This window comes from Ahaetulla prasina, chromosome 3 (assembly GCF_028640845.1).
Source record: "Ahaetulla prasina isolate Xishuangbanna chromosome 3, ASM2864084v1, whole genome shotgun sequence".
Classification (NCBI taxonomy): Eukaryota; Metazoa; Chordata; class Lepidosauria; order Squamata; family Colubridae; genus Ahaetulla; species Ahaetulla prasina.
Genome location: NC_080541.1, coordinates 168,502,081 through 168,514,077, shown reverse-complemented (window position 1 = coordinate 168,514,077; position 11,997 = coordinate 168,502,081). Strand labels below are relative to the sequence as shown.

The 11,997-nt window shown below is 36.3% G+C and overlaps 1 protein-coding gene across 1 annotated transcript; it reads left to right on the top strand.

Moving 5' to 3' along the window:
• The first annotated feature begins 6,435 nt into the window (after positions 1-6,435).
• DIO1 (iodothyronine deiodinase 1) lies at positions 6,436-11,118 on the top strand. Its single transcript, XM_058175166.1, has 4 exons — positions 6,436-7,937; positions 9,568-9,711; positions 10,379-10,578; positions 11,021-11,118. Exons 1-4 carry the CDS (start codon positions 7,607-7,609, stop codon positions 11,087-11,089), a joined length of 744 nt encoding a protein of 247 aa, XP_058031149.1. The 5' UTR covers positions 6,436-7,606; the 3' UTR covers positions 11,090-11,118.
• The last annotated feature ends 879 nt before the right edge of the window (positions 11,119-11,997 follow it).

The window sequence follows — 11,997 nt, the reverse complement described above, 5'->3', positions numbered from 1 at the left end:
AAACAGCAACGGTCATAAAGTATAAGTCAGTTGCCAAGCTTCTAAATTTTGATCATGTGACCACAGGGATGCTGCAATGGTTGTAAGTATAAAAAACGGTCATAAATCACTTTTTTCAATGCTGTTGTAACATCAAACAGTTACTAAATGAACAGTTGTAAGTTGGGACTATCTACTGTATATGTGAAATGACCTCTTACTGAAATTGGACAGGTTCCCATTTTGTCAACAAGGTCCATTTTGTTCTGGCATTTCTACTATTTCTTCAATTTACCTACACCAAGAATAGTTGAATTGCCTTGGCTTTCATTTTTTAATGAACTTATTTCACTGTATTTTATTGTTTTTTTTATCATTTTATTGTAAATCTAATGTGTTTTTAATAAAATGAAAAGCTCTATATACATTTTTAAATACTTACGTCTATAGTCTTTTCCACTACAAGTCTACAATTTAGCAGAATTTTTCCCCTCCAGAGAGCAACTTCACTTGTAGGCATCATTTAACATGGCCAAGAGTTACCGACACTTTCCATTAAGTATACTTCTGCATATAGATTCAGTAAGAATATATAGAACTTTTAGATGACCATCCTACACTTGGGATGTTGGAAATCACTTCTATATACTGTTAAGTTTAAGATTTACTGCTACCCCATAATGCAGCACCTTCCAATCTCACCATGCTGTCTAGGGGTAAATATCTAGAAGGAAGTTCATTAGACTTTCTGAAATACATTTTACATTTGGTAAAACCAAAGAGTATAAGTAAACAACCTTTGGAGATATTTATAGATCATCGGTTTAAAACAGTTGTATAACTACAGCATTATTGACTTTTTTGCCTGGAACTGATATTCATTGCCTGCCAAATAGATTATTTAATTAATGCCAGTCAGAAGTAAGGTAAAGGGATCCCTGTCCATTGGATCCGACTCGAAGGCATGGTGCTCATCGCTTTTTCTTGGCCAAGGGAGCTAGCGTTGTCTGAAGACCATTTCTGTGATTATGTGAACCGCATGGCCATAGGCCAAAGGTGCATGGAACTCAGAAGTAACCTTGTTGAATTTAGAGGAATTACCTGTACAGATTTTTGTATTGGTTTGCTGCCTGACCTTTTAACCAAAGACTTATCTTTCTTCTCAGTCCTTATCTGAATACAATTATCTGGTTTTAAAGCAGTAATAAAACCAGTACAATAAAAACAGGTTTTTCTGTCCTTGTACTGCAGCTATCTTAGCCATTTTTTGTAATTTGGTTACATCATAGGTAAGAATTGTGAAGACTCTGCTTTGTGAACTTTGGGTAAAAAACTAGTTTTAAATTCTATCTGTTGACCGCTGAACATCAGCAAAAATTTAAAAAAGTATAAATATGTAAATTATACTGTTATACTACGGTATTCATCTGGACAGCAAAAAGCCAATAATAGTGGTGATAGATGATAGAACAAAAGAAAGGTGAAAGAAGAAGAAAGCCATTTAGCTTGGCTCAGGCAAAGTTTCTAAATCCAATACTGTAATTGCATCTATATTATTAAATTTACTCTGTAATAGTTTCTTCGTTAATCACTGAAAGCCTTATGAAAGAATATACTTCTTTACTGTATGTCCAAAAGCCAGCAATATGAGAGCTAACCTAATTCTGCAGGGCCAAAACCTCATAACTACTACACAAATCTTGGGTAATTTCACCTTTCTGCCAAAATCTGGCCAGTACTATACATGTACAGAGGGTTATTACTCTGATATTTCCAAGCACTAAGGGATTAAAAAAAGGATCCTTTTTTTTTTCAAATCTACATAGAACAATATTTGGCTGACTGTCATGAAGCAAAATACCTTTCCATCCCAAGAGATTACTTGAGAAATAAATAACAGCTGATAATGCCATCCCTTTAAGGACATGGTTGACAAGGACATTTTAAGGCATAAGACCACAACAATCAATCTTTAAATATGAATCCTGAACAAAAAATCAGGACAGATAAAGGATTTTTTTCAAAACACAACTATGGAATTCCCTGATATGAAATAAAGTGCGGGCTCCTAGCCAGGGGTGAAATCTGAACCGGTTTGCTACTGGTTTGCTGGCTGCACTAAATTTTACCCTACTGCATGTGCAGTACATGCTAAAAGGAGGCTTGGAAGGTAAGTAAAACAGCGAGGGGAGGATCAGCTGTGGCACACAATTTAGCTTTGTTAGAAAGCAGGAAATCCTGCTTTCTAGCAAAGCTAAACCACGCAGCACAGGTGATCGTTGGATTGCAGCTTTTTTTAACTACCAGTTCGACTGAACCGGTTGCCAACTACTGGTTTGACTGAACTGGTAGCTAACTACCGGTTCGCCCAAACCGGTAGCTTTTTTTTACTATTGGCTCGTCTGAACCAGAGTGAACCGGTAGCATTTCACCCCACTCCTAGTTTTCCTGGTTTCATAGACAGTTGGCCCAACTTATCAAAGTCAAGATGATTGGTGTATAGTAGCTTTCATGGCAGTATGACTGCCTCTTAAAGCCATCTTTTGTGAGATCAGTGGGCTTTCTTGTGCAGTTGATTGACCACTGTGAAAACAGATTGTCGGATTATATGGGCCAGGGATCCAATTCAGAAACAAATTTCTTTCCTTAAAGCATCAAATACTGCTTCCTTCTGGAGAATTAAAATCAAGGTGAAACTTTTTGAAAATTATTCAAACTATCAGGGATGGATTTATCTCTGATATGCTATTGCTGTATAATATTAACCAAACTTGTGGAAATACAGTAGTGCTCCACAAGCTAACATTAGACATCCCTTTCCTTTGATTTCTAAGAATGGAGGAATTAAAAAAAACATATCTGAACAGCAAATTATTTTTTAGAGAGTGCATCCACATCTTTCCAATATTATTCAAGAAATCCTCATGTGAATTCAACTAAACCAAAGCACAGCTGTTCTATACCTGTGTTTTAAAGCAAATAAACACATTATTTGGAAGAACTTCCCTGTCCTCTACTTAAGGTTTCCTATTTGTTATTGATTAGCCAGACTTTAAGTGTGTGTACGGTACATATATATTAGTTTTATTGAACATTTCGGAACCACCTATTTCAGAAGAGCACTAAACCCATTTTTAAAACTAGCCCCCAAAATAACTGACATGCATTGGCGGTGGTGTTCTGTCTTCCCTCGCCTCCGTCCGAATGATGGCTTGATTAGCCGTCACTATCAGCTCTGGCAGCAGAATAGCCAGCGTCTGCCAAGAGCCTCCGTTATCTTCCACGACGCTGGTGAGTCACCTAGAAACAAACTTCAGCTCTTAATCAGTGGATTTGCCTGTTACAAAGAGACACAGCAGCTCTCGCTGTCTTTTATATCCTGTGGGGTGTGGCTCCATGACTCAGCACTTCCTAGATCTGCCCCACCCTTGCTTCTGTTGTTCCATCCTCTACTGCTTACGAAACCAAGCCTGAGTGCCGTCAGCTGGGTCTGCAGGCATGGCCTGGGGGGAGGGGAAGAGTCAGGGGATGGAGGCCTCATTATCTCTTCCAGCTGGCCTGTTTCTGGCTCCTGGAGCTGAGTCAGGCAAGCCGGTGCTCCCGAGGTAAGTCCTGACGGCCCTTCCCCCTCACTGTCCAAGTCACTTTCTGGCAGCAGGCCCGGCTCAGGAGGCGCAGACACAACAGGTGGTATAGAATCTTTGACAGATAACTGCCTACCCCAATATCTGGCAGCTCAACTTCACAACCTGGGATTCCATGGAACGGAGGCACTGGATCTCAAACTACAGTCTGCAGATCATTCTGGTTTGAATTCAGTAGATTTATCAGGTGGTTTGCCTCCCATATTCCTCTGCCAGATCTTTCTCACTGCCTCAACTCCTGTCACTCTCAGGCAGCTGGCTAAACCCAAGCCATTCACTGTCTTGGTACCATATCCCTGGATACAGTGCCAGTCAGTTGGACGAATCAGAACCAGGGGTCTTTGTTATTGCACCACCAGAATTAATCATTGGCTGAAAACCAGTTCATTGAAGAATATATGAGATAATATAACTAGCAACTAACATTCAGAAACAACAGTAATGAAAAGATTTCAAGCGTGTTTAACTACAGTGAGTCCACATGAATGTACCAAGTGGAACTGTGATCTCATACATTCAACTAAAAAAAAGGTACAAATTGGATTTTTAAAAAAACTCCTATCTTATGGACTAGCTTGTTTTCTGATGGTAGTTGCCAATTATCAGTCAAGAGCACACTGATTGCATCCCACTGACGCTGATCTAATTTTGCTGGTGAGAAACAGTATACTATTTAAAACATCCTTTACTTGAAATCAGTTGATTTCACTCTATTTTGCTGCCAAGGGTGGAGTTGCATTACTCATAACACAAGTCGGTAAATGTACCATTACCTATAGATAAAAAGTTGAAAAGCCAATTGTCCAGTATGTAACAAATATAAGACCAGGCAGGATGAGCTATTGAGAAAATTCCCTCCTTCTCATACAAAATCCACAGTGAGGAACTGATATTCTTATCCCTGGAAACCCAGAAATGATATTTGGTTTGGTTACTCACTGTTTTGTGAGATATGATGTGTAGATTAGAAGAACTGTATAGGGATAAGCACTTCTCAAGGCACTTCCAGCAAGGTACAAACTTCACAGATTTATTTAATAAATTTTCATTGTCAAATTTACAGATATGGTAAAAAATTAAAAAATTTGGTAGGTTTGTTCAGAAGCAAATTCTTCTCTCTTATTTGTTTATTGTCAGCATTCCTTCCATTATTCCCAAGTTTTGGCACCTTCTCTTACGGCACTGCTTTTTAAACTTGACAACTTCAAGATGCGTAAATTCCAGTTTTCAGAATTTCCCACTGTGGCTACTAGCTTGTCTGGTTTCAAAAAAAATTGCACGGCTGGGGAATTCTGGGAGTTGAAGTCCACTCATCTTAAATTTGCTCAGTTTGAAAACCACCATCTTACAGTACAGATGGAACACCAGTATGTATAAATAAGGGAGGGTATTGCTACACTTGTGAAAAAGCCATATTTGAATATGCAGGCCACACCCTGCATATTTCAGGAAACAATTGACACTCAAAAACAAAAATAGTAGATGGTTTATTGCTAAAACAAATTGTGGGAATTGCGAATATGATCAAAATAGGAGGCTTTGAGCATGTGTCTTTTTACCAGGCTGTTAAGGAACTGGACAGTGAATATAAGATTCAGCTTTTCCATATGGAAGCTAGTTGTGAGAAAAATTCCTCACAAGAGTTTTTGAGTATAGGGAGAGTTCAAAATATTTCTTGATGAAAATGATAAGGGTGGTAAAGATATTTTGTGTGACTTCAAGTAGCCTACTGTACCTTAGCTACTTCAGCTGTATGAAAAGCCTTAATCTTTCATCTTAGGGTCAAAACTTCACAATTTTTAACATGAAACAAATATTTCAGCTTTTCTTCACAAGCCTGGATTTTGGTGCAAATGGATTGACCAACAAAAAATACCTCCAACTCAATTATTGATTATTTTCTCCATTTTTCAGTGGAAGAAATTAACTCAGCTTTACTAAGATCATTCCGAATACACATCCATGATGTGATTAATAAACTGTCAAGAACTGGACATAATTAAAAAATTAATTAAGAATTCATTTGCTGCTGTTGCTCAGATAGGAACTTTCAAAATTCAAGTATCTGAGTGTGATATACTATAAAAGTGGTCTTTGCAAGAAGTCAATTCCAATATTATCTGGAAGTGTTCAATATACGGCAGATGCCATACTTGCTGCCACTCCTGATGACTGAAACTGTAAGTCTGGGTTTACAATTCTGTTGATAGTATGAAGTAAAAAAAAAAGGATGCAGAATCTGAATTATCTGAACTATGGCTTGAACCAGGGGAAATGCTACTGGTTCAGAGCAGTTCTGCCATCCGCTAGGGAAAATTTTGACTGATTCGGAGAACCGGTAAAGAAAATTTTGATTGGCCCCACCCACCTGCCTCTCACCTCTCCTATATTCTGTTGTTTATTAGCTCAGCTGATTAGCGCGGCAGAGCAATTGCTGCCTCAGCTGAGCTAAGAAACAGCAAATGAGTCTTAGTCTCATTTGCCCTCAGCTAGAATAATAAAGGAAAACTTTCTGCCGCTTTTTTCCTCTCCCCACCCCACTCAAGTAAGGAAAGGAATACTAGCTTTAATGAGGGTGTTCAGCCAAGACCAATTATCACCTCCTTAAAATGTTGCAAAGCTGCAAACCACCTTGCCTGAATTGAGAAACTGCCTCAAAAAAACCTGCCTTTTGTTTCCTCCTGAGCGAAAGCAGAGAACCTCTTCCAGGGAAGATTTCTCTGTCTTCTATTTTTCTTCCACAGTAGAACAAAAAAGGCTCTTCCTGTGAAGGCTTTTCCAGTTCTTTATTCTGATTTTCTTCTGGAGCAAAAGAAATCCCTTTCTAGTGAAGCAGTTCCACTGGTTAATTGTTCTATCAGGAAGTTTCTTCTTAGTTTTAGGTTGCTTCTCTGTTTCTTCAGTTTCCATCCATTGCTTCTTGTTTTGCCTTCTGGTACTTTGGAAAATACATTCCCCCCACCTTCTTTCAGGCAGCCCCTTAAAAGCCTATCACACTCTTGGGCAAAGCATGTGAGCCATTTCCTCCTTCCAGTGGTCCATGAAAGTTCATCTATAGTATATAGATAATAAAGTTGAAAAAAGGTGAACAACATTTTTACAGAACTATAGATACATTGAGACTGGGTGTGACAAGGAATGGCTGGGGGGGGGGGCAGGTGAGGCACCCCTTGATGTGAGTGACATTGAGTTGGCCATGCTCACCCAGTCACATGACCACAAAGCCATGCCCACAAAGCCACGCCCACAGAACTGGTAGGGAAAATTTTTAAATTCCACCACTGGTTTGAACTAATATCCTCTTATCCTGGTAATTATTTTTGTAATAATATTTCATACGAGTCTGATAATGTAAGAGTAGAAATAGCATCATCATGTTTTGGCCTCCAAACTTCTAATCATCTGACCAAAGTTGTATTCAGTATTCCAGGTGTGGTCTTGGAAGTTTCTTCCAACCTAGCCTATTGTAAAAGAGTCTTATAATGATAAAATAGAAAGGCCTAAATATCCCACATTTGTATTACTTGAAGGTTAAGCAAGATAAAAACAAGATAAACTTCTGAATACTTGACAGCAAGGCAAAATCTATTGAAATCAATGAGAGTTGCTGCCCTAGATGGTTTTATATTTTGATTAAACCCTCTAGAGGAGTCGGGTCATTGATTTTGCAAGGAAGAAATCTAGTATTATAGTTATTTCCAGGAAAGATTTCTCTGGATTTCAATTCCTAAATAGGTTATATAATCCTTGTTTTCGAACATGTTGAACCTTATAACATTATTTATTTTAACCAATGTTCTGTTAAAGGCTTTGGATTTTATTCAAGGTAAAGAACTGATAACTGTTATGATGTTGCTCATTTGAGGCAGCTAACGAGCCTAGCAATTATTAACTTTAGCTCAGGCTCTCCTTCCCCACCCCTTTCACTTTGCTCCACATTGAATTCTACTTTGCAGAATGTAGCAGCCTCTTCTTCTGCCAAGATGTTCAGAATGAAGAGATTTATACAGAGGTTCTGGATTCTTCTGCATGTGTGCCTGTCTACTATCATTGGTAAAATCTGCATGCTCTTCTTCCCAGGTACTGTGAAGAGCTATCTCCTGAAGCAGAGAGAAAAGAGTGGCATGGGAGACAATCCAAATTTCATCTATGAAAATTGGGGTCCAACTTTCTTCAGCTTCTCTTACTTACTCTTTGTCTTGAAAGTCAAATGGAAAAGGCTGGAAGATGAAGCCTTTCAAGGCTATCCTGCTCCTAACACCCCCGTAGCAAATCTCAGTGGGAAAATGCATCGCATTCTGGATTTCATGCAAGGTAAGTAAACACCAGGATAATATTTTAATTATTTAATGTTTAAATATGGCATTTGCTAATAACGTAAGTGAAATAGAATTGCACTTTAAAATCGGGGTACTAATTCTGCTGCATTAATTAAACAGACATAATTTATTTTTTTCATGCAGTTTAAATTGACATAAAACATAATTGGGGAAAATGTTAAGGTGGCATTAGAACTGTTGAGTTGAGTAGTTTAATTCTGACATATTAAAAGGAAATAATTTAACTTTATATATGTATGATTCTCATAAGTAACATATGCTATTGCATATACTGTACATAAAATTACATATTGCATACAAATATTCAAGATTATGCATATGCATGTATTACTGGGCCCAAGGATACACACATTCAAATACATGCGTGCAATCTATGCCTCAGATTTTTTTTCTTAAAAACTATAATAAATGCCTTCACAGAAAAGAAACAGAGCATGATAAAGCTTGAACTAATCCAAATATATATTGCCATCACAAACACAAACTCCACTTTGCCTCTCTCTTAACATATTCATAAGTTATTGGCTTCTACTTCATAGTAACTAATTAACTGCACTGCTTTGGAAATTAAGATAAACTCAACTTTTATACAACTAGCACTGTACACTTATTCTGCATATTCAAATAGTTGCCATAGGTAATTAAATCATAGGTAATTAAATATTTTAGAGAAACAAAAATACATTTGATAGGAAATTGATAAAAGGTGATAATTTTATAATTTTATGTTTTTGCTTAATTGTAACATGAATCAAGCTACTAAGGTTTCTTCAACAAATCCTGCCTTAGTTTTATTGCGAACACACTCATGGTTCTCATCACTTAGATCAAGAGACATTGTACAGATAGTCAAATAAAAATCAGCACATTATAATATACAATTCTACTGCTAGTATAAACACAAGTTAAAAAACAAAAATAGCTAACCATTTCATAAAATTCCTTCAAACAGAGGCAACGCTGAAGAGATCATTTTAATTAGAGGATTTTTATTGGTGATACCAATAAGGTTGTAAATCTTTGCTCTGCTTGCAATTATTGTTGGGTTTAGAAAAAATGGAAAAGGGTTATTTTAAAATGAAATACATGCTGCCGAATACATGCAACATTTTTATACAACATGCAGATGCGGATTATGAAAAACAAGATATGTTGTTCTGTTATCCCATAATGTTTCTTGAGAATTAGAATAGTACCATCATAAAATATTCTTGGCAAAATTATTCATGTGATATTAGCAGGGTCTTAATAAAGGTTTCATGTGTTGAAATGAATACATGAGGCTTCTAGTCCAATGTTTCTCAACCCAGAGCCTTTAAGATGTGTTGATTTTAAGTCCCAGAATTCCCTAGGTAGACTGGGAACTTGTTTGAAATGGTACCAATAAAACTCTATTAAAACATATTGCCCTTTCAAATCTTTCAAACGTTTTATTAAGCAGCCACTAAATGTTAGGTGTCTTAAATACACAAGAATGTGACAAATTCTTAAAATTATTGTATATGTAACATTTTAATTGCAAATAATTCCAAGATAAATACGAGAACTGTAACAATCCTTATTTTCATCTTTACCCTTCAAGACTGATCTGTGTTTTCTTGCAGGTAACAGGCCTTTGGTTCTAACATTTGGAAGTTGTACCTGACCTTCATTCATATTCAGATTTGGCGAGTTTAATAAACTTGTTAAAGATTTCAAATCTGTAGCAGACTTTCTTGTAATCTACATTGAAGAAGCTCATGCCTCAGGTAAGGCAAGCGTGCTAAAAATCTAGTCACTAGATTGTGAATGATTGTATTCAAAGTTACCAATCTGGATGCATTACTTCTTAAATATAAGCCATAGAGCTTAATGGAGCAGGTTTAACATTATGTGACAGAGGAAGCTAATTTAACTTGGAAAACAATTATAGTGTATCTAATACTGTATGTATAATCTCCAGAAACAATCAATATTTGATTGTCTAAGTCAAATATAATTTAAGAAAGATTGCTGTTGAGAACCAATAGCTAAGAGACAGCATCCTTACTGCTTTCTCTGACACCTAACAACATTTTATCTGCATGAATAGAAGCAAAAATTCATAGTATCAAAGCCATACTTTCACTGGTTTTTTTATCAGTCAGCAGACTCTGGAAGATGATAAGACAATTGAAGAGTCATTTAGGTATAGGCATGATAATAGCCCATGAGACTGAACATGGTTTTGTACTTCTGGAAGAAAAATAGGATACAAGTGGAGTTGTTACAGTACAAAAACCGAGTTGTTACAGTACAAAAACCGAGAAGCCCTGGGCTATTATCCCACTTCTATTACTAAATGTGAAGATGAATATATCCAGCATTGATAGTCTAATTCTTGTTAGAATTATTCTTTATTTTAGATGGATTTAGATGAAGTATTCTTTATTTTAGATGGATGGGCCTTTAAGAACAATATTGTCATTAAAAGTCACCAAACCCTCCAAGATCGTATAACGGCTGCACAGAAGCTACTAAAACAGCAACCCTTATGTCCAGTGGTTCTAGACACAATGGAAAACCTGAGCACTAACAAATATGCAGCTCTGCCAGAGAGACTGTATGTGCTTCAAAAGGGAAAAGTTGTGTATAAGGTAAAAAAGAAAACTTATTACATATTTATGTGAGGTGCAAGTTTGCAAAGCGAAACATGTACTTGAAACCTTGTGGGAGAGATGAATTAACTTTGGGGAGACTGCTATCTAGAGTTCTTTTTTCTACAACAGGTAAACTATTTTATAATATTATGCATATTTTCATGTAACACCTTGTTTTGTTGTTAATTCTCCATAACTGAAAGAAAATAGTGGCATCCAATTCAATGTGAAAATGTAATCTTGTCTACCTAATTCTGAAATAATTGGCATCCTATTAATACTGCCACATGCTCATACCATATGCTTTCATGAAAAGCCTATTTTTTAAATCTATTTATTGTATAATTATAAATCTCTTTATATTACTTTACATCCCTTGCCTATACTTCATATTCCTGTCCTCAGAAATTAGTCACCGATTTTTCTTTTCCTTTTACAGGGTAGCCCAGGACCTTGGAATTATCGCCCACAAGAAGTACGTGAATTTTTGGAACAACTTTACCTGTAAAAGAACACCTCAAAGCAACCTGTTTCTGAGCAGCACATACACTCCATTGCCTGATTACATTTTTAAAAATATTTTTATTTATAAAGGGCTGTATTTATTTGGAAAGATAATGATGAAAACGTTACGTCATTAATATTCAGCAGTCTCAATTAAACAATAACGTAAGATCTATTTATTATATTTACCCTAGATTACCTGCCAATGCTAATCTCCATTCTTGTAATTGCCAGTGACAGGTGCACAAACTGCTTTACACATTTGAAAAATATCTTTATGGTGAATTTTTTAATGAAGCAAGCCATTCAATTGAAATAGGATAACATGATGGGTTGCTTTATATATAACAGTCTCTAGATAGTCAAACAGAGCAGTGATCTCTTTAGTGACAGGAGTGCAATAATGTACATTTCTCAATTATGTTTCTTCTATAAGAGGTGTATTTGGAATTGTTAGTCTATGGATCTGAACAGAAGCAGTCTCTGTATAAGATCAAATTTCTGGAGAACATTGCTGCAGAACCAGCTGACACTTGTAACAGACAAACATGCATGATTGTTGTCATGAAACGCCTAACATGTGCAGATGCATTGGATCCTTTGAACCTAAACCACTTAAGGACAGAAGTACAATCACATCCAGGTTTAAAGGTGTCTGCAGAGAAGAACCTTCTGAATGGAATAGTTGTAATAATTTTCTTACTTTTGTTTCTATTAATATTTGTTTATGATAGTCATAGTTTAAAACATAGAGAACTATGACCTGATACGGAAAAATATTAATAGAAACAAGATGCAATATTAAACTTGGTCCAAAAATCTTCGTCCAGCTTGAAATTGTTTTCTTTAAATATGGTATCATCTTAAAATATAGATAAAATGATGGAATGGAATGTAGTGGTCTAAAAGGAA